Source organism: Canis aureus, chromosome 3, assembly GCF_053574225.1.
Source record: "Canis aureus isolate CA01 chromosome 3, VMU_Caureus_v.1.0, whole genome shotgun sequence".
In the NCBI taxonomy this organism is placed as follows: domain Eukaryota; kingdom Metazoa; phylum Chordata; class Mammalia; order Carnivora; family Canidae; genus Canis; species Canis aureus.
In genome coordinates, this window is record NC_135613.1 from 8863323 (window position 1) to 8886480 (window position 23158).

At 38.7% G+C, this 23158-nt stretch overlaps 1 protein-coding gene across 4 annotated transcripts in view; it reads left to right on the forward strand.

Annotated features, from left to right (window-relative positions):
- The first annotated feature begins 2924 nt into the window (after positions 1-2924).
- NFAT5 (nuclear factor of activated T cells 5) overlaps positions 2925-23158 on the forward strand; it is a 121950-nt gene continuing 101716 nt past the window's right edge. For 2 of the 4 annotated variants that reach the window (XM_077888564.1, XM_077888566.1), the window contains exons 1-2: positions 2925-3340; positions 5094-5147. In XM_077888564.1, coding sequence (XP_077744690.1) covers positions 3268-3340; positions 5094-5147 — 127 coding nt within the window. In that variant the 5' untranslated portion in view covers positions 2925-3267. The remainder of the gene's footprint in view (positions 3341-5093; positions 5148-23158) is intronic. The other 2 variants (XM_077888567.1, XM_077888571.1) reach the window with 1 other exon arrangement.

The following is a 23158-nucleotide window of genomic DNA, read 5'->3' on the forward strand; positions in this document are numbered from 1 at the left end:
CCAGGAGGGGTTAAAGAACACACTACCAATATAAAAACTGACATTCTATTGCATAATCTATACAACCTTGTAGTTGAATCTGGGTTCTTGTGAAATTTTAATCAAGTAACTTGGGAATGTGATATGATGATTGGGAAGCAATATAAAGGAATTCTACAAACTACTAAATCTGCTTTACGTTTTGCCCCATAATCCTATTGTAATTTTTAATGAGAGGAAATTTCCAAATTTTACATGCTTAAAGCTTTACCTTTTATTGTGCACGAAGTTTTATGAAGGTGTATACTTGGGTGATGGGTGGCTTTTGAAATATAACAAGAGAGTCTTTCAACCATTGAATAAAAGGGGAAGCACAGAGACACTAATGACTACAGAGGGAAATATCCTTGGGACTGGGGGTAACTTATAATTTACTAAAGACATAATCAGTTATTTTTGGTAACCCCAAATATCATGCGGGTTATATCATATTTTGTGATTAGAGCAGAGCAAACATGTTTACAAATGAATTTGTTTTTAGTCAGTGCAATTTTAAGGATAATATGAAATCTAGGTCTCTGCTGTTGCAAAGATGAAAACCATCCATCTAAACAGTTTTTCAGGGATGACTCGGTGGCTCAGTGGTTGAGGATCTGCCTTCAGCACAGGTCATGATCCCAGGGTCCTGGTAACGAATCCCAGAAGCAGGAAGCCTGCTTCTCCCTCTGCCTATGTGTCTGCCTCTCTCTTTGTGTCTTTCATGAATAAACAAGTAAGATCTTAAAAAAAATAAAGTTTTTCAAAAAAATGCATTTCTGTAAAAGGAAATGAGAAGGACACTGACTTTTCAAATATCCATGAGATATAATTACTGGTTGATGCAATCAAACGATGGGGGTGGGGGGATTTGAGCCCAAAGAATCCATCTAGGAGAATTCACAGTCTAGGTCAATTCACACTTGGGGGGGCTCCCCCTCTTAACTCCGTTTACCAAATCAGGGGAAATCTGATCAACATAAACAACAAAGCACTCATACTGGGGGAAAAGGGCAGAAAAGTGTTGAGGGAAAGGGGAAGGAAGAGGCCTTGCCAATTCTTGACTTGCTAATGAGGGTCAGACCAGTACTGGGGATTTCCTATACCCTAAGTTTGTTGAATGATTTCATAGGTCTGGGGAAAAGGGATATGTTCAGAGTGATATATCCAACTCTTCAGTATTGGGGTTCTGCATGGTAAATTACAATTTCCTCTCCTCACATCTTCTATTGACTAATGGAGGAGTGGGAAAGGTCTCCAATAGGTGTTTGCTCCAATTCAAATGCTTTGGCCCAGGCCTTAGCCTGTTGGGCAATTTGGGTTTGAATCTTCCTCTCTCAAATGAGTGGGGTTCTTACCACTTATGAAGGGACTTCCCTTGGGACTTGTTGCAACAGCAGACAGTGGCAATGGAGATTTGACAGTAGTTTCCTGTTCTGCTTTGCCATATTGGGGTGGCTCTGAAAATCATTCTTACCTCTGACAGGAAGAAAATGTTCACAGTGTTGATTCATTACTGCACAGAATGCAATGAAGATAATTGGGCAACCTGAATCAGATGTTCAGATGGAAAGATAGGAGACTGATGACACAAGTTTAAATTCTAGGTCTGCAGGTAAAGCTTTGCAAAGAGCCCCACCCCAGAGACACCTGCACTGGGCCCTCCTTTGCTGAGAGTTTTCCCCCATCTCCAGGAGTCCAGATGAATTACCCAAATCCCTGTGGAAAAGGCTCTAAAAATTGTGTATATATGTATGTCACACAAACACACACACACACACACACACACACAAAGAGTAATTTTTATGATTTGTAACTATTTTTGTAGATAAAATAACAAAACCAAAACCAAATCTAATAACTTTAAAACGTTGCCCAGTGATTGCTGGCATCAGTATTCCACACAAGATTAAAATTATTTCCCAAGATGCATACCCTGCAATTGATATTTTAATAACTTGATTAAAATTTTCTCAGAAGTCTATTAGAGTCAGGAAACGGTCTGCGGTGTAGGTGAGGATTTTCAGTTTTTGCAACGGAAACTTTTGGCCCCATGAACAGAATAGCAAAAACTCAATTAAATGTGTTTTTCCTCCATCCTTGCCTAATCCAAAGGTAAAAAAAATGAAACTGGTCTGGAAGAGTGATGTTTAGGTTTGCTTTTTTTTTATTTTTTTTAATTTTTTCGTTTTTCCTCTAGAACAGCCAGGTAGATTCATACGATCCAATTTTTAAATAGCCTCTTATCTCCTACCCCGATGAAACTCGGCGACCCAGCACAATCAGAAAGTTGTGTTTTTGTTTTGTTTTGCATTTGCAGCCTCGACAGGATGGGGGAGGGGAGGCAAACAAGGGGGAGGGCGAAGGACGGAGACGGTACTTTAATTAAAAACAAGCAATAACTCGAGGATTTTAGATGCGGTCTGTCATCTCCTAATCAAGAAGCGAATTTGGTCGTCCTCCGGCCCACTCGAGGAGGCCGTCCAGGGAGAGCCGCGCGGGGCCGGAGGCCGTCCCGGGCGCGCGACTCCGCCCCCCGCGAGCCCCCGAGCCAGCGCGCCCCGCCGGCCGGCCCTGGGGTCCCCGTCTTCTCCCCGCAGCCCTCGCGGCTCCCGGGGGGCCGCCTCCTCCGGCGCTCAGCTCGGCGCTGGGCCGGCCGCCACCAGGTCGGCGCAAATACCTCTTCCCTCCCCGGGGCCCCAGGCGCGGACACCTCCCTGCCTCCCTCCCTGCTGGCGGGGCCCTTTCCCGGCTGGGAAACAGCAGCCGCGGCCGCGGCGGCAGGAAGCGAAGCCCTTGTTGATGCTGTTCCGTGGCGCGTCTCCCCGCCCTCCGGCGGCCGCCCTCGCTCTTCCAGGCTGCGGGGCGCCCCCCTCCGCGCCTGCGCAGTGCCCCGCGGGGGGCGGGGCTCAGATTCCTGTCAGCGGCGGCGGCGGTGGCGGCGACCGTCAGTTTTCGCTGAGGAGAAGCACGAAACGGACCCGTTGGCTCTCCCCCCCTCCCTGTCCCCGCCCTGAGCCCCCCTCCTGGCTCGCCGGGAACCAGCCCCCGTGGAGTTTTCCCCTCCGCCTCGCTGCCGTTTCCTCGGTCCTCGGCCCGGTGGAAGTCCCTGCCCTCGAGGAGGAGGCAGCCGCAGCCGCCCTCGCGTCGCCGCCCCCGGATCGGTGCCCGCGGTCCCGGAGAGGAGGTGCCGCCGCCACCGCCGCTCCCCCGCCCTCCCGCTGCCCTCGGGCCGGGCTGGGTCGAGCTGCGATGCCCTCGGACTTCATCTCCTTGCTCAGCGCGGACCTAGACCTGGAATCGCCCAAGTCCCTGTACTCGCGAGGTGAGTCAGGCTGGGGGCTGGGGCGTGGGGGCGGGGAGGCGCGGCCCGCGGAGCCCGGGGGGTCCCCGGCGGGGGCGGGGGGGCCCGGGCGGCTCGGGGCCTGCGGGGGGGGCGGGGAGAGGCCGGCGGGTCGGGCGGTGGCGGAGTGGCGGCCCCTCCCCCGCGGGGCCGCCGGCCCCGGGTCTCTGCGGCACGCGCCGCTCCGAGCCCCCCCGCCGCCCGCCGCCCGCGGGCCCGGCCCCGCCACACAGTCGGAGCTGCCGGCCCGGCCCCCCCCCCCGCTCGGGGACCCCCCGCCCCCCCCGGGCCGCGGCCCCTCTCGCCAGGACCCTCCGGCGCCGCAAAGTTGCCCCCGCACGCGCGGCGCGGCCCGAGGCCGGTTCCGAGGGCAGGGGCACCATTCCCCCCCCCTCCGGGTTGTTTGCGCGGCGGCGTCCTACCCCCCGCTCCCTCCGGCCTAGTCCACTCCCTCCCGGTGTTGGGACGGCCCCCCTCGACCAGGCGTTCTCCCTTTCCTCGTCATCTTCTTGCTGGAAAGGGCCCGAATTTTCTGTTTTCTGTTTTTTTTTTTTTTTTTTTTTTTCCCTTCCTACCTCTGTGGCCTTCTCATGACTTACACCTCTGTCTTTTACAAAAGATAGGGGTGCTCGCTCGCTCTCGCTCTCTCTCTCTCTCTCTGGATCTAGTTTTATTTCTCTCCTGTCCCAGGGGTACCGGCTCGGGCACTGACGCTGTCCTTTGAGAATTTTCTCTTTGGTTGCCGTGTTCCAGGGCTCGTTGCAGGAATGGGGCACCCTTAACAGGAGATTTCACATTTTCTATAAACTCTTTCGGCGAAGGCCTAAAGGGGATTCCCGGGATCCACGATATTAGCACTCGAGTCGATCTCTACGGGGTTTAAATTCCTATGCTGGGCACCGCAAGAATGTGTTAGAACAGGTTTCCCCCGTTGCAAGGGGCACCAAACCAAAATGCTCCCGCTGCACTCTTCACCACTTTTTTTTTTTTTAAACCACCGGGAGGGGCAAAAGACAAAACTGGGTTATTAGCTATTCATTTCACCATATTAAAAAATATATATGTGTGCCGTTGTGAACCTCCTTCCTGAGAAATCCAGCATTTCTTCGGTTTTGGTGTGATGTATCCATCCGCTGACTCCCCCCCCCCGCCCCCCCGGGGGTACTTACTTGAGCGTCACGTCAGTAAACGTAAATTGTTTAAGTGAATCGGAGTGAGATGGTTCACCCTGGAAGGTACTGGACTTTACAGACTGACGATTGGGTTTGTACAGAGAGTCCTACTTAGTAACCGTGGCCATTGTCTGTTGCTCTGATGACTTTAGTTGGCAGTCACAAATCCCGTAGGATGTTTTTCAGGCAGCGTACCTGAAGTAGTTTGGAAATATTGTAGTTTAGAGCGTCAGAAGAAAAAGATGCTATCAAGCGATGATTCTTAGAAGAGGGCTAATGTGGTATTACAATTGGGTGCTAAAAATAGGCAAGACATTAACACCATTTGTGCAGTAATCATCAGATAATTTTCCATGAAACAAATGCTTTATGAAAAATCTAAGTTTAGCATAGAGACCAATGTAGAGGCAATTCAGCCTTCTTTTGGAGAGTATATTCACAGATAGGAGCTTTAGCTCTTAAAAATACATGGCAGTTATGTAAGAGATGTATGCTACCCTTGCCTTTTTTCTTTTTCAAGTCATTCAGCATAAAAAGTACTTAATGCTTTTTGTGTTTTTCAGATTCTCTGAAGTTACACCCATCACAGAATTTTCATAGAGCTGGACTATTGGAAGGTCAGCAAAGTACCATTTTAAAGCATATTGTGTGAGTATGCAAAGGCTTTCTCTGAAATGGAGTTTAAGTGAGAAAGTGTGAAACTTTGCAAACTCATACAATGTAATTTTCTCCTAAAGAGCCTGATCCTTCTTTTAGAGCAGCTGAATGTTTCAGTGGATTTTGTTGCTGTGTTTGATGTGCTTGTTAGCTTATTGTATCTGCTTTGAGAAGCTTTGAACCCCGCCCCACCCCACAAAATCATTAAAAATTATGTGTTGGGTGTTCTACTTTGGAATTCCAGATCTTAATTCTAGCTTTTTATAAACTGAATATGAAAAGGCTCAAATATTATGATCATGAATACAACTGAAAGAGTGACACCAAACACATACTTAGTTTGAAAATTCAGAATTTAGGATTTTTATATATTGAGCATTTCAAAACAGCATGTTAATTATTTATTACAAAAGCGATGTTATTATTGTTGAATTATTTTTAAGGATAAGAAAAGCCAAGTGACAGAGATGATGCCTGAACTATGCTTAGAAAAAGAGAGTTTGAGAAAGTTCTGGAAATGTTAATAGAAGGTGTAGAATTTAAGCAGCTCATAATTACTTTAGAAAACGTTATATTGAAAAAATGGGAAAACTTTGTTGTTTTTAGCATTTTAAGACAAAAAATACCTTTTTTTTGTATTTTCATAGGGTTTTTAAAATAAATTTTTTTAGTTTATTTATTTATTTATTTATTTATTTATTTTTTAAGTAATCTCTACACCCAGTGTGGGGTTCAGACTCACCACTCCTTGGATCAAGAGTTGCATGCTTTTCTGACTGAGCCAGCCGGGGGTGGGGTGGGGTGGGGTGGGGGTGTCCCTGTGCTTTGAGGATTTTGAGGTGGTTTTACATATATCCTCTTTGAATTTTGTAATCCTGCAGTTGGACAGCAAGGAATTTATTTTCCCATTATAGAGATGAGTAACCTGAGGCTGAAATTAATAAAAGTCACACGATAGCAGAAATAATGCTTTTTGTGTTTTAGCTGGAATTCTATATCCAAAGCCAAGCTGTCACTGTAAAATATATATGTAACCAGTAACTTAAACATTTTGTGGTCCACTTAAAAAAAGCTCTAAATATTTAAGTTTGATTTTAGATGCTTGCCTTCCATATGGTAGTCTGACATAGTGCTGGGGAAGAGTTGGTTTTGTAATTGAGCTTGAGTTTGAATACTAATTTAGTTATTAATAAACTCTGTGGCCTTGGGCAGGTGATTTCACCTCTCTAAACTTTAATATTCTTTCTATAAAAATGTATATAATTTCTTAAATTTAGTGAGGTAATATGTATGAAAATGCCTAGTGTAGTGTCTGGCTTAATAAATGTTGGTCTTTTCCTTTAGTTATCAGCTAACTTGTTTTAACTATAATATAGAACATATAAAATGTTTTCTAACTATTGATTGTATTTATACTTATCAGAAGCCCATTGACAGATATTAGTATAAAAATCAACTACAATTTGAGGCAAGAAATTTTATGTTTCTTGGTGAAGCAGATTTCCGTTTTTTATTCATATTGTTCCATTTGTGACTGTGCTGTAGATTTATATTTGTCTCTACAAAGCCATCCATTTTCTGGGCAGCAGACCAGAGAGTATCATAATCGTAGAGATTATCAGGGCGGAGAAAGATAGGGGGGAAAAAGTGTTAATTATTTCTGGAAATATTTTTAACAAGTCAGGGGAAATGCAGACAGCCATTTAATATGTTTATTTACATGTATGTGCTTCAATACTTTAATTATTAAATTTTTATTTTGGATGAGAGGATAATTTTTTTGAAGCGATACCATCCTTTCATAGGTTATATATGTTGTGAAATGTATCAATATCAGCTATCATTTTCTGTCTTTGATACAGAGAGTCATAAGAAAGTTTGTGTAATGAAAGTATTTAATATATGCAGTCTACTTCTGTTTTAATCTTTTATTATGGACATTTTAAAGAACATACAATAGTAGAGAATGAAATAATGAGCCCTCATATGCCTATCACCAAGTTTTTAACAATTCTCAGTGCATGCCTAATCTTGTTTCTTTTATACTCTCCCTTTCCCCAAGCAGTATTATTTTATTTTTTAAGATTTATTTATTTTATCTAAGAGAGAGAGTGTGAGTGGGCACACAGAGGGAGAGGGAGATGCAGACTCCCCACTGACCAGGGAGCCCATGGGGCTAGATCCCAGGACCATGGGATCATGACCTGAGCCCAAGCAGAGGTTTAACTGACTGAGCCACCCAGGTGCCCCATGCTGTATTATTTTAAAACAAATATCAGACATCAAGTCATTTCATATATACATACTTTTATATTGTAGTGATACTTCCTTATTACTTGTTTTTGAAAGATATTATTTATTTATTCATAAGAGACACTGAGAGAGAGGCAGAGACACAGGCAGAGAGAGAAGCATTCTCCCCGCGGGGATCCCCATGCAGGATCCCAGGAACCTGAGTGGCTCATGGTTGAGCATCTGCCTTTGGCTCCGGTCGTGATCCTGGGGTCCTGAGATAGAGTCTTGCACCAGGCTCTCTGTAGGGAAACTGCTTCTTCCTCTGCCTGTGTCTGTGCCTCTCTGTGTCTCTCATGAATAAATAAATAAAATCTTAAAAAAAAAAATACCGTAATTTATTTTTATTTTTTTATTTTTTTTAAACATTTTTTTTTTAATTTTTATTTATTTATGATAGTCACAGAGATTGAGAGAGAGAGAGAGAGGCAGAGACACAGGCAGAGGGAGAAGCAGGCTCCATGCACCGGGAGCCCGATGTGGGATTCGATCCCGGGTCTCCAGGATCGCGCCCTAGGCCAAAGGCAGGCGCCAAACCGCTGCGCCACCTAGGGATCCCAAAATACCGTAATTTAGAGGTGCCTGGGTGGCTCAGTCAGTTAAGTGTCTGCCTTCTGCTTGGGTCACAATCTCAGGGTCCTGGGACCGAGCCACATGTCAGGTTCTGCTCAGCAGGGAGTCTAATTCTCCTCCATCTTTCCTTCCCCCCATGCTCATGTGCACTCTCTCTCAAATAACTAAATAAAATCTAAAAAAAAAAAAAAAAATACAGCATTTAATCCAGGAAATACATATTCTGATTTATTTCAGTAGTCTCCTCTTCCTGACCTCTTTTTAAGATACACTTCTGCTGGAGGCTACTGCTTCTAGTTATAATGTACCTTGTAATCTGTGTGAAAATTGTAGGTCATACATCAAACTTGGGTTCAAATCCTTGTTTCAGCATTTGTGCTTGACCTTGGCTTACTCACTTATCTTTTGTGCTTCAATTTTCTCATCTTTAAATGAAGGCAATCGTATTATCTTCATCATGGGTTGCTGTGAAGAGTATTTGAGGCAAATTCATGTGTAAGCATTTAACCTAGCACATAATGCTCAATAAATATTAGCTAAATAATTCTAAACAACAACCACTTACTTGGCATTTACTGTGTGTCAAGAACTTTATAAATATGAACTCACTGAATTCTCTTAACTCTTCAAGATGGTTATTATTATCCAGTTTTACAGATGAGGGTGCTAAGGCATGAGAAGGTTCAGTAACTCACCCAGAGTCACACAGCTGGTAAATTGTAGCCGAGATTTCAACACCGGTATTCTCACTGTAGTCTCTGCTCCTAACTATTATACTATACGGACTTCCTGTGTTATGTAAGTATTTTCTAATCATATATATGCATACTTTCTGTCAGTAGTCTAGATTTCCATTGACTAGTAAATCCAACCCTGAGTAAGGACAATTTAATTACTATCCTATAATTTGTCAAATTTTTATAGAATATATTTTTTCCAATTTTAAATTCTCTCTTTAGGAAAACCAGGTTGGAAAACTTGCAGTTTAGTGTTATTGACCTTTAAAAATAGATTCAAGGGATACCTGGGTGGCTCAGTCATTTAAGCATCTGCCTTTGGCTTAGGTCATAATCTCTCAATTCTGGGATCCAGCCCTGCATCAGTTGCTCTGCAGAGCGGAGAGTCTGCTTCTCCCTTTCTCTCTCCCTCTCCCTCTTAGTCCCCATCTGTGATCTCTCTTGTTCTCACTCTCTCAAATAAATAAAATCTTAAAAAAAATTAAAAGTAGATTCAAAATCTCAAAATCTCTTCAATTGAATTTGCTTTTTTCCTACGTATCAATCTGGTTCTTCCTGTTACTATGTGTGTGTGTGTGTGTGTGTGTATATATGTAAATGTATGTGTATATGTATGTATATATATTATTAAAAATAGCAAATTCATTTTTTTAATTGCGGCATAGTTGATGTAAAACATTACAGTTTCAGAGTGTAATGATTCATTATATGTGTATATTGGAAAGTGACCACCACAATAAGTCTAATTAACATCTGTCACCATATGTAGTTCTGCTACTACCTTTTTTTTTAAGTTTTTTTTTTTTTTTTAAGACTTTATTTATTCATGAGAGGCAGAGAGAGAGAGAGAGAGAGAGGCAGAGACACAGGCAGAGGGAGAAGCAGGCTCCATGCAGGGAGCCTGATGTGGGACTCGATCCTGGGTCTCCAGGATCACGCCCTGGGCCAAAGGCGGGCACTAAACCACTGGGCCACTGGGGCTGCCCCTGCTACTACCTTTTTATTTATCATGGTGATTGCCTGACAATGGAAAAAGGGTCAAGGTATTTTTTTTTTTTTTTTAAGATTTTACTTATTTATTCATGAGAGACTCAGAGAGAAAGAGAGGCAGAGACACAGGCAGAGGGAGAAGCAGGCTCCATGCAGGGAGCCTGATGCGGGACTCGATCCCAGGTCTCCAGGATCACACCCTGGGCCAAAGGCAGGCCCTAAACCGCTGAGCCACCCAGGGATCCCAGGGTCAAGGTGTTTAATGCAGTAATACATAGCCATAAAATAATGTTTCTGATGACCCCATAATTACACGTGAAACTCTTAATGAAATACGTAAATAAAAGAGATACTGTTGGAATTATGCTAAAAATAACTCACATAGAAAAAGTCCTGTACAGATGTATATACTATAAGATTTTACTTTTGATTCTTTTTTTTTTTTTTTTAAGATTTTATTTATTTATTCATGAGAGAGAGAGAGGCAGAGACACAGGCAGAGGGAGAAGCAGGCGCCACGCAGGGAGCTGGACGTGGGACTCGATCCTGGGACTCCAGGATCACGCCCTGGGCCAAAAGCAGACGCTCAACCGCTGAGCCACCCAGGCGTCCCTGATTCTTTTTTTGCATTTTCCCTGCCTTCTTTTTTTTTTTTTTTTTTTTTTTCTGCCTTCTTTAAAGAAGATATTTTATATAGATTTAAAAAAATAAAATTGTTTATGGCTAGTGTGTTCAAAAAACTTGAAGGCTAGGAATCTTTGGAGTGCCTAGAGGAAAAATTCAAATATGGAGGAAAAGTTGTTGTTTCTTATATTTTCTGCATTGAAAAATGTTGATTTTGGCATGTATGGTTTTCCATGTAGAAAACTGGTAAAAAAATTTTTTTTGAAAACATAAAAATTAAACTAAAAGTAAATGAGTACAAGTAAGAGGGCATTCTGAAAATGTAGATATACGAATGTAGAAAATCAGGTAAAACAGGAAAAAAACATAAATTGGAAAAAATAGAGTAATAAAAACCATGGATTAAATTTTAAAATGTTTTAAAAGCAAGAGTTAAGAGATTACATGATGGACCAAATTGGTTAAATAAGAGCTAACTACCAATGTGAGGTAGTCTTAATATGAATTAAATATTTCAAACTGGAAGATTTTTAAAAGAAAGTACGAAGTAATACAATGACTTAGGGACAATAAACTACTTCTTTTTTTTCTTATTGCTGTCAAACTATTTGATATGTTACTATTGCATAATTATACTTTATAGTTTACAAAATGAAAATCCTAACAGAGTAGCAGTATTTTCCTGACTTTCTGGAGTATTTCTGAATTGCCATTAAGCCTGATTTATTTCTCTTCCTAGGGCTGATGTTAGTAAGGTAGTTAAACCATTAACTCTTAAATGATGAAATGTGTGAATAGTTATCTTGATGGAAAGGATTTTTTGAAAATATTTAACGTTAAAAATAATCTGTTGGATTCTTTTCTTGTTTAGTGTCAATTTTGTTTTAAAGATTTATTTAATTTATTTATTCATGATAGACAGAGAGAGAGAGAGAGGCAGAGACACAGAGGGACTCCATGCAGGGAAGCCCGACGCGGGACTCGATCCCCAGACTCCAGGATTGCGCCTTGGGCCAAAGGCAGGCGCTAAACCGCTGAGCCACCCAGGGATCCCAATTGTTTAGTGTCTATTAATCTCTATAGATCTTTATCTCGTAAACTAAAAATATCATTATGGGAATAATTATGGAAGTGAAGTTCAAACATTATAAAAGTCATACATACTGAGTTCATCTTCACTTCTTGGTACTAGAATCCATCTCTCTCTGATTTCCTACCATTTGTTTTTGTGTCTCTTTCTAAACTCTGTTTTTGTTATATTCATCAGTATTAGCATTCTGTTGCTTATTACAGTAAGAGGATAGAAATTCATATTTAATCAGATGGTTCTTGGCTGCTCTTAACACACTCTTGACTGTACCATAATTATTCCAGGAGTCTCCTAAAACTTGAAAGTAATAGTACAGAAAAACATCTTACTGTAATTAATAATATATATAAATACATATAATTAATAATATATATTTAAAAAGTGGTTACTTTTTATTAGAAAAAATTGACTTGTTATATTGTTCACAAAGAATAATAGGTAATTAGAGAAAAATAGAAGATCAGATTACTCTGAGACATCATTTGGACCTGATTGTGTAGTAAGAGAAGGCAGTCCTGTTAGTCCTAAGGTATAAGACATTCTCCAATAGAAATGTTGCTTGTTAACTTATGTTATTGTCTTATTGCAAGGATTATATTTCAAATTCCATAGAAGAGATTTATGTGTCTTTTATTTGCTATTGTCTTAATAAAAATTAAGGTTAAAATAACAAAGTATATAATATACTAATTACAAACATGTCCCTAAGTGAAAAGGTAGAAATTTTCTTTATGGACAAACTACAGATAATGATTTTAGCTTCCAAATATAAATAAAACCAGGTGTTGTGATAAATGATCTGTATATATATATATATATTTTTTTTAATGATCTGTATTTTTGATGATTTGAACTAAAGATGTGCTGTGTGGAAATTTTTAGTTATTTTTACTTATTCTTAACTATTGAAATATAAAATTTTTTCTCTTTTTATTTATTTTATTTATTCATGAGAGACGGGGAGAGAGAGAGAGAGAAAGAGAGAGGCAGAGAGAGAAGCAGGCTCCACACTGGGAGCCCGATGCAGGACTCGATTCTGGGACTCCAAGATCATGCCCTGAGCCAAAGGCAGGCACTCAACCACTGAGCCATCTGGGCATCCATCTCTTTTCTTTTTAATATTTATTTGACAAATAGGTGATGATAATTACTGTTGGCCAGCCATAAATATTCATCTATGTCTTTCCCATTCAGAAATGTTAGTCTTTTAGTAAATTTGGTATTGGTTGTTTTTTAGGGGGGTGTATTGAAGGTCAGACAAGAACAGAAAAGTTTCTAAGAGTGACCTAAGTTGTTGATTCTCTTATCTTTATAAATTTAGTTCAGTGTGGTGTTTTAGTTTTAAGAAATCTACTTACAGTAATATTTGTGGGACATGTTAAAAGAAACAGTGTTGATAAAGAAAAAATAATACGTTTGGTGCTAGTAGTAATTGAAAACATTTTTTTGAATTTTATTTATTTATTCATGAGAGACACAGAGAGAGAGAGAGGCAGAGACACAGGCAGAGGGAGAAGCAGGCTCCATTGAGGGAGCCGGACGTGGGACTTGATCCCGGGTCTCCAGGATCACGCCCTGGGCTGAAGGTGGCGCTAAACCACTGAGCCACCCGGGCTTCCCTGAAAACATTTTTTGAGCGATTTATGTGTGCCAGAATTTTACAGATATTTTTCACAGTCCTCAGAAAAATTTTATGAGATAGTATCAGTATCTGTATTTCATAAATGAGCAAACTGAGGTACAGAGGGATTCACTGATTTTCCCAAGGTCGCATAGCTAATCCAGAAGGCTGGGATTTGAAACTTCACTATTTTACTTATCCTGACTCTCTTTAGTATAAACATTTGATAATTGGTATTTACACTTTGGTCCCTACTAAAATTACACCACTGTTCGGATGGTTTAAAAAGAGTGCTTTGTGTAGGATTCTTCAACTAAACAGCTTTAGTTGAGAGAGTAAGAGAGAAATTTCTATAAGCCACACATAAAAATCCGTGAAGACTATAATGATGACCCTTTGAGGGAATACTTTAACGCTCAAAACTGGCAAATCATTGCCTGGTTTTGGGACTGTTAAGGTCGAACCACCCCTGTTTTGACAGATGATGGTACTCAGAAGTGAGAAGTAGGGAAAGGGTAAGTAGAGCATTACTTAAGGAGAATTACTTGAGAAATAGAGGATGCCGTGTGACTCGTAATTTCTTTGGCAGTAGTTTTATGGAAGCATGGAATCGTTGCACCTTCTTTCTGCTGAAATATTTCTTGTTTTTTTTTCTGCTGAAATATTTCAGAACCTAACTAAATTTGAATGGAGATGAATAACAGAAAAAACAGTAGTAATAGAGCCTCAAGAGTCCTGTGCTTGCTATGATGGGTCATTGTTCATGAACTTCCTGAAAATTCTGTGTTAGGCATTAGAAAATATGGATTTTAATTCTAGTTTGGTTTTGAGACCATGTGGAAAATCATACAAGCATTCCTTTTCTTCAGTAGAGGCATTAATAGCAGTTTGCTTACCTAAGAGTTAAGAGGAAGAACAACTGACACAAAGAGGACCAAACTATAAAATGTATGAGTAGTGATATTTTGTGTAAGGCTCTATTAATTTACTTTGGTTCTTTGTACTGTCTCTTTTTATTTTTTTTTATTTTATTTTTTACTGTCCTTTTTGAAAAAGTCTTTTACTCTTGTCTCCATTTTCTCATGGTACTTTGTACATTTTGCTTGTTAGTTTTACGGTTATTATTTGTATCCCTTCTTTCCCTTCTTTTTTAAAAATAACAAACCATCTTTAAATAGAGGTACAGAGGTTCACCAATTTTGAGTATTCCATGAATATTTAACAAGTGTATACATTTGTATAATCACAGATAATAATACAGAACATTTCAGTCACCCTATCAAGCTACCTCTTGCTCTCTTGGCAGTTCGCCCACTGCAGCCCCTCAGGCAACTACTCCTCTGTTTTTCTTTATAATGGATGAGTTTTGTCTTTTTAAGAGTTTCGTATACATGGATTTATACGTTATATACCCTTTTTTCTTTAGCTTTTGTTTGTTCAACCACCATAACATTCTAAAACAAAATTATTTTTTTAAAGGTCATACAAGTAATAGACTTTTTATGTATACATTCCTATATTCTATAATGTAGCCAAGTGTAGTTTTCTAGGGATGACTTTTCATGTTTATATGTAAGTATAGGTTGCTTAGTCATAATATTTATATTTATTCATTAACTCAAAATGAATTTACATGTGGATCCTGGACACCTATAGTTTATAGCTCAGTAGAAGAGATTATATGTGAATAAACAATGATAACAGTGTTTTAAAGAGTTTCACAATTCAATCTAGATTAGAGAATGAAATTAATATGGTTGACTTTTAACTTTTATTTGCTAATAGGAAAATACTTTTGTGCACGTTGTACCAGAGCATATAGTTTGCCTCTGTACTTGACAATTGTAAATTGAAGTTTAGAACTTCAAAATTTCTTTGTAAAAAGTAGTTTAAGTCTTGAGAGGGTTATACAGTTGAAGTACATAGGGGGGGTATGTACTTTATTTTCTCTGATTATAGGTTAAGTGCATAGGTTAAAACAGAATATGAGCTTTCTGTCACATGTAAGTGAGTACTATCTTGTTCTTAACTATATTGTAAGCACTAATTTTGAATAAAATTTAAGTCTGCCCAGTAATCATTTATGTTATGTACCATACTGCTAGTTTGGACCTTATACATTAAAATATTTTTGTTGGCAACATAATGGAACAATTAAATCTTTGTTGAAGGGGGCCTCATTATACAACCTTAAATATTTGTTTGAATTAAAGTTTTCATTACATTTGTTGAAGTAAGTTGCTAAAATGCCTTGTGTTTAAAGTGTATAACAGCAATGAAGCACCCAAACATAGGTTTAAGCTAACAAGTAGCTATTCTTCACGCTAAAGTTGTAATTAGAAGTCTTAAAGATCGTGTACTATCTCTTTTTTCCAGTTTTAAATACCAACTTGTTGGGTTTTCAGTCTGAAATGAAGATTTTACTTGAAAAAATATCACTGTAAAATGGAATTAACGATAATAAATTAATGTTCACAAGTGTAATCATTCAGTTTATAAGCAACTAGGTGATAAGCAGTTATAAGGATTTTTTTTTTTAGATTTTATTTTTATTTTTTTATTTTTATTTTTTTATGATAGTCACACAGAGAGAGAGAGAGAGGCAGAGACACAGGCAGAGGGAGAAGCAGGCTCCATGCACCGGGAGCCCGACGTGGGATTCGATCCCGGGTCTCCAGGACTGCGCCCTGGGCCAAAGGCAGGCGCCAAACCGCTGCGCCACCCAGGGATCCCCAGTTATAAGGATTTTAGAAATACTATAAATTAAAAATTTACTTGTTTTTTTAAAATTGTATTTTGAACTCCCAACTTTTTTTTTTAACTGTTAAATCATATTCTTTAGAGTATTAGGCTAGAGTAAATGAAGGGAAAATATAAACATAGAGCTTGAATTTTATAATTATTTTTTAATAACATTTCATTTTCTTAGTTTATTTTTATTTTTTAAAGATTTATTTATTTATTCATGATAGAGAGAGAGACAGAGAGACAGAGACAGAGACACAAGATGAGGGAGAAGCAGGCTCCATGATAGGAGCCTGATGTGGGACTTGATCCTGGGACTCCAGGATCGCGCCCTGGGCCAAAGGCAGGTGCTAAACCGCTGAGCCACCCAGGGATCCCCCTTCTTAGTTTATTTTTACCTGAATAACAGATGCTTTGGATAAAATGACTACTTAATTCCTTTATTTTTTTTTTTAAAGATTTTATTTATTTATTCACGAGAGGAACAGAGAGGCAGAGATATAGGCAGAGGAAGAAACAGCCTCCCTACTGGGAGCCCAATGTGGGACTCAATCCCAGGACCCCGGAATCATGACCTGAGCCAAAGGCAGATGCTCAACCACTGAGCAACCCAGGTGCCCCTACTTAATTCCTTTAATAAGCTCATTTGCTTTTTTGTTTTTAAATATTTATTTATTCATGAGAGACAGAGAGAGAGAGAGAGAGAGAGGCAGAGACACAGGCAGGGGGAGAAGCAGGCTCCATGCAGGGAGCCCAATGTGGGACTCGATGCTGGGTCTCCAGGATCATACCCTGGGCCAAAGGCGGCGCTAAACCACTCAGCCACCCGGGCTACCCGCTTTTTTGTTTTTAAACTGGGTAATGAAGTAGTTGAACAGAATGTCACTGGTTAGCTAACTTACTAATCTATTATAGTAAACACAAATGGTACATTTATAGTATAAAAGTAAAACTAAGTAAAAACTAAAAAATAGCTTTCCTGAAAACATTTTTCAATGAACTTAATAAGAATGGATAGAATCAATATGAAAAATTCTGCCCAGAAGAAATTCAGTACATACTTAATTGAGAACAAATGAACAGAAGAGTTGAAGTTGCATATGAAGAAGTGCTTTTCTTGGGATTTTAAAAATGGTAAAGATAATGATTAGAAAAATCAGAGTTCTACGTATTTATCAGTCTTGTTAATAAAAACCCAATTTCAGAAGCATGCATTACTTAATAGCTGTCTGATTTTAGGCAAGTTACTTAACCTTTCTGTGACTGAGTTCTATAAATTGGGGAAAATAGATTCATAGATTTATTATGAAGATTAGATGAGTTATATCTAAAGTACTTGGAATAGTACTTGGCACACGGTAAGCACTATATAAGTATTTGTTAAACAAATAAAGTAAAAATTCATATCTATAAATAAATTACTTGACAAACATATTTACCCAAAATGTAACAAGGAACCAGGAGTTTATTAGCATAAGCTTCTGAACACCCAAATCAGATGTTGCTAAATTTATATACTAAGGTTTAGGTATTCATAGCACAGTGTGGTACAGAATTTAAATATATAAATTTAATCATATTGCTTGCTTTAAAATCCTTTAATAAAGATAACAAAATTCTTAAAGACCTGGCTCCTGATTATCTTTTTTTTTTTTTAAATTGAGATAATTTGTTACTTTAACCATTTTAAAGTGTATATAATTCAGTGAGTTTAGTGCATTCAAGATATTGTGCAACCAGCACCAGTATATAATTCTGGAACATTTTTACCCTCTTGAAAAGAAACCCTTTATTTACTTAGCCAGTCACTCCTCAGTTCAACCTATCCTAAAAGCAGCCCTCTTCTACTTTTTGTCTCTGGATTTGCCTATTCTAGACATTTCCTATAAAAGAAATCATATATGGTCTTTGGTGACTTCTTTGTGTCACTTAGCATAATGTTTTCAAGGTTCATCCATTTTATAGCATCTATTAGTAATTCATTCCTTTTTATGGAAGAATATTTCTGACTTTTTTTTTTAAGAGTTTATTTATTCATGAGAGAGATAGACAGAGACATAGGCAGAGGGAGAAGCGGGCTCCCTCCAGGGACCCTGTTGTGGGACTTGATCCCAGGACCCGGGATCATGACGAGCCAAAGGCAGATGCTCAACTACTGAGCTATACAGGTGCCCCTATTTTTGACTCTTCATCCATTCATTTGTTCACGGACATGTGGGGTTTTTTTTAGCTATTATGAACAGTGTTGCTATGAACATTGTGTACAAGTTTTTATGTGTACAGATTTTTTTCTTTTTTTAAAAATTGTATTTATTTATTCATGAGAGACCCAGAGAGAGAGGCAGAGACATAGGCAGAGGGAGAAGCAGGCCCCCTGTAAGGAACCTAGTGCGGGACTCCATCCCAGGACCCCGGGGTCACGACCTGCACCAAAGGCAGATGCTCAACCACACGACCTGCACCAAAGGCAGATGCTCAACCACGGAGCCACCAGGTGCCCCCAGATTTTTTTTCTTGGAGCATATACCCAGGAGTGGAATTGCTAGATCATACATTAATTCTATTTAAAAATTTTTGAGGAATTGCCAAACTGCTTTTCACAGTGACTGCATCGTTTTACATTTTCAGCAGCAATGTGTAAGGGTTCTTATTTCTTCATATCCTTATCAATATCCTTATCAACACTTGTTATTATCTCTTTTTGATTATAGATGTCCTAATGGGTATGAAGTCCCTTATGGTTTTGATTTAATTTCTCTCATGACTAATATCGTTGAGCATCTTTTCATGTGTTTATTAACCATTAGTATTTCTTCTTTGGAGAAATGTCTACACATAGCTTTTGCTCATTTTTCAATTGAATTATTTGTCTTCTTATTGTTGAGTTGTAAGAGTTCTTTATTTATTTTTAATTTTTATTTATTTATGATAGTCACAGAGAGAGAGAGAGGCGGAGACATAGGCAGAGGGAGAAGCAGGCTCCATGCACCGGGAGCCCGACGTGGGATTCGATCCCGGGTCTCCAGGATCGCGCCCTGGGCCAAAGGCAGGCGCCAAACCACTGTGCCACCCAGGGATCCCGTAAGAGTTCTTTATATAGGGGTGACTGGTGGCTCAGTCAGTTAAGCATCTGCCTTTGGCTCAGGTCATGGTCCTGAAGTCAGGCTGGATCGAGCCCGGTGTCAGGCTCCCTCCTCTGCTCCTCCCTGCACCCACCCCTCCATACCCTTTATCTCTCTTTTTTTGTTTATTTTCTCAAATAAATAAAATCTTAAAAAAGAGTTCTTTATATATTCTGTATACAAGTCCCTTGTCATGTGATTCGCAGAAGTTTTTTCCCATTCTGTGGGTTGTCTTTTTACTTGCTGGATAATGTCTTTTGATGCACAAACATTTTATTAAATTTTAAGTCTACTTTATCCGTTCTACTCATGATTTGTGTCATATTTAAGAAACTTTTGTCCAACTTAAAGTTACACAGATTTGCACCTATATTTTTTCCTGAGAGTGTGATAGTATTGGGTCTTACATTTTGATTTTTGATCCATTTTGAGTTAATTTATTTCTGGAGTCTCAGTTCTTTTCCATTCATCTTTCTCTCCTTATGTCAGCACCATACTGTCTTGGATACTGTAACTTTGAAATAAATTTTAAAATTGAGACGGGTGAGTCTTCCAATTTTGTTCTTTTATGAGATTATTTTGACTATTCAGAGTCCCTCAAATTTCCATTCGAATTTTATTTTTTTTATTTTTTATTTTTTCCATTCGAATTTTAAGATTAGCATCTCAACTTCTGCAAAAGAATGAACTGTGTTTTTAATAGGGATTGCATTGTATCTATTTTGAGGAGTATTGTTTGTGAAATATTGCCATCTTAATAATATTAAACCTACTTGTCTATGAACATGGGATATTTTTCCTTTTATTTAGATCTTTACTTTTTTTCAACAGTGTTTTGTACTTTTTGGAGTATAAATTTTACACATCTTTTAAACATTTATTTTTAAGTATTCTTTTACTCATTATTTTTAAGTGTTAGTAAAATTATGAAAATGATTTGAGGAATGGTCTCTTAAAACTAGGAGACCTTTAATATTGAAATACTAGATTATATATGTATTCCAAAAAACCCAAATCATGATGTCTGAGAGGATTGTGTTCTAGTCATATACAACCATGTTGAAAACTTCAATTGTAATAACAATTGCATTAGAATTACAACAGATAGAAAACTAGGCCTTTATAGAATTGGAGCTATTGAATCTGTAAAGACAAAATCTTAGATAATAAAGATGAAAATGGAGGTAAATTTGTTTTTTAAACCCAGAATACTCAAATAAGAAAGTTCTCTTGAAGCTTGACTGGAACACCTTTAGGACAAAATGTAGGACTATGTAGTATAGTGAGTAAAAGTTTTCTTAGGGGAACTTTTACAATGTTACAACTGAAAAAAAAAAAGAATCTAGAATGGTTAGTTAAATTAATAGATAATTAGGATGGCCATCATGGATAATTGAGAAAGCTAGAGATGGGATCTTAATTTTATGGCAAAGAAACTGTGTGGTGCTTTTATCAGAAAATACAGTTTTTCTCAACAATGCTTTTTTTTTCTCTACGTTTGGGTTATTTTTTGGGTGGTGAGTTTTAATAAAAAAAAAAAAAAGTTTCTAAAATTTTGTGCCCCACAGAACAGAATAACCAGTTAATACGAAGTGATTTTATAGAACTGGAAGTAGACCTCAGCTCTACATAACGTAGCTTTTTCAACTCGTATTGGAATAGGTTTCCTGGGATTTTTTTAAAAAGATTTCATTTATTTATTTTAGAGGGAGAGAATATGAGTGGGGAGGGGTCGAGGGGTAGGGATAAAGAATCTGAAGCCGAAGCCAACTCTGTACTGACCATGGAGCCTGATGTGAGGCTCCATCCCACAGACATGAGATCATGTCCTGAGCTGCTGAAAGTAAGAGATGGACACTCAACCAAGTGAGCCTCCCAGGCGCCCTAGTTTTCCTGGGATTTTAGTAGAGTGAAGTGGATTATGTATATAGGCATATGTGAGATCACTTCTGTCAAACCTTGGTCCCCAACAACTATTTAATTAATCTTGTAATTTTTAACTGTCATGTACTAGGAGCAAACTTCACTTTAAATATAAGTGAATGAGAAATAAGACAATATTATTTATAGACAGATTTTATTTTATTTTATTTTTTTAAGATTTTATTTTTATTATTTATTCATGAGAGACAGAGGGAGAGAGAGAGGCAGAGACACAGGCAGAGGGAGAAACAGGCTCCATGCAGGAAACCCAACATGGGACTCGATCCCGAGACCCCAGGATCACACCTTGGACTGAAGGTGGCGCTAAACCGCGGAGCCACCCAGGCTGCCCCTATAGACAGATTTTAAAACACATTATGTGTATATCTTTTATGTGCAGAAACATTGCTTAGAAATTTTTTTAGCCTTTAATTTCTGCAGGGTCCTAGGAGTGATGTAGCATCTAAAACACTGATTTGGGACTACCATACTTGTATTATTGATTTCGTTGGTGTAATACCACTACTTTTGGAATAGTTGTGTAAAGGATGCTTTTTAAACATTTTTTTCCCCTGCTAGGTATTAATCAGTGCATTATAGAATTCTTAAATCCAGAAGAGTTGTTTTGTTTATTTGGTTTTTTTTTTTTCATTTCACTCCTATGATACTCCCTTTTTTTTAAATTGAGATATAATTGACATATAACATTGTATTAATTTTAGGTGTATAGCAAAATGATTTGATATATGTGTGTATTGGGAATGATTATATGACAATAAGTTTATTTAACATCCATCACCACACAGTTACCTTTTTTCTTGTGATGACAACTTTTAATCTTACTCTCTTAGCAGCTTAAAAAAATTTTTTTAAGTTTTTTTTTTTAAGATTGTATTTATTTATTTGAGAGAGCACAAGCAAGGGAAGCAACGGGCAGAAGGATAGGGAGAAGCAGGCTCCCTACTGAGCAGGGAGCCCAATGAGGGGCTTGATCCTAGGATCCAGTGAGCATGACCTGAGCTGAAGGCAGATGTTTAACCAACTGAGCCACCCAGGCTCCACTCTTAGCAACTTTCAAATGACAATACAGTGTTGGTAACCATAGTCACTATACTATACGTCATATCCCTAGAACTTATTTATCTTATAAACTGAAATTTTGTTTTTTTGTTTGTTTTTTTATTTTTTTGTTTTTTTGGTTAAACTGAAATTTTGTACCATTGACCACCTTCACCTGTTCCACCCACCACCTGCAACTTCTGGCAACTGTCAGTCTGTTTTCTGTAGTTCTCTGTATCTCTGAGTTCGGGGTTTTTGTTTTATATTATTTTCTTTTGTTTTAAATAATATGTTTAAGTGAGATCATACAGTATTTGTCTTTCTCTGTCTTCATTTAGTGTAATGTTCTCAACGATGCTTTTGTTCTCAAGCTCTAGTCATGTTGTCACATATGGCAAGATTTCCTTTTTTATGGCTGGGTAATATCCCTGTTCACATGCATGTGTGCATGTGTGTGTTACATTTTCTTTACCCACTTATCCATCAATGAACATTTAAGTTGTTTCTAGTCTTGACTTAATATATATAATGTTTCAGTGAACATGGGGGTGCAGGCATCTTTTCAAGGTAATGATTTCATTTTCTTTAGATAAATATCCAGAAATGAAATTGCTGGATCACATGGTATTTCTATTTTAATTTTCTTTTCTTTTTTTTTTAAGATTTTATTTATTTATTCATGAGAGACATAGAGAGAGGCAGAGACACAGGCAGAGGGAGAAGCAGGCTCCACGCAGGGAGCCCAATGCGGGACCCAGTCCCGGGACTGCAGGATCATACCCTGGGCCCAAGGCAGATGCTTAACTGCTGAGCCACCCAGGCGTCCCTGTTTTAATTTTCTTTTAAAAAAGATTTTATTTATTTATTGATGAGAGACAGAGAGAAGCAGTTTCCCTGCAAGGAGCCCGATGTGGGACTTGATCCCAGATCCCAGGATCATGCCCTGAGCCAAAGTTAGATGCTCAACCACTGAGCCACCCAGGTGTCCCATCTATTTTAATTTTTTGAGGAACCTGTGTACTGCTTTGCATTATGGATGCACCTGATTGACATTTTTGAGCACAGAAATTTATTCTATTTAAATAAAAATGTGTTCTTTAAATGAGAGAAACACTTAGATGATTGGCTATAGACAAACACAGTATGAAGAGAGTCTACTCCATTTTATTGATTGGAACAATTATTTATATTTACT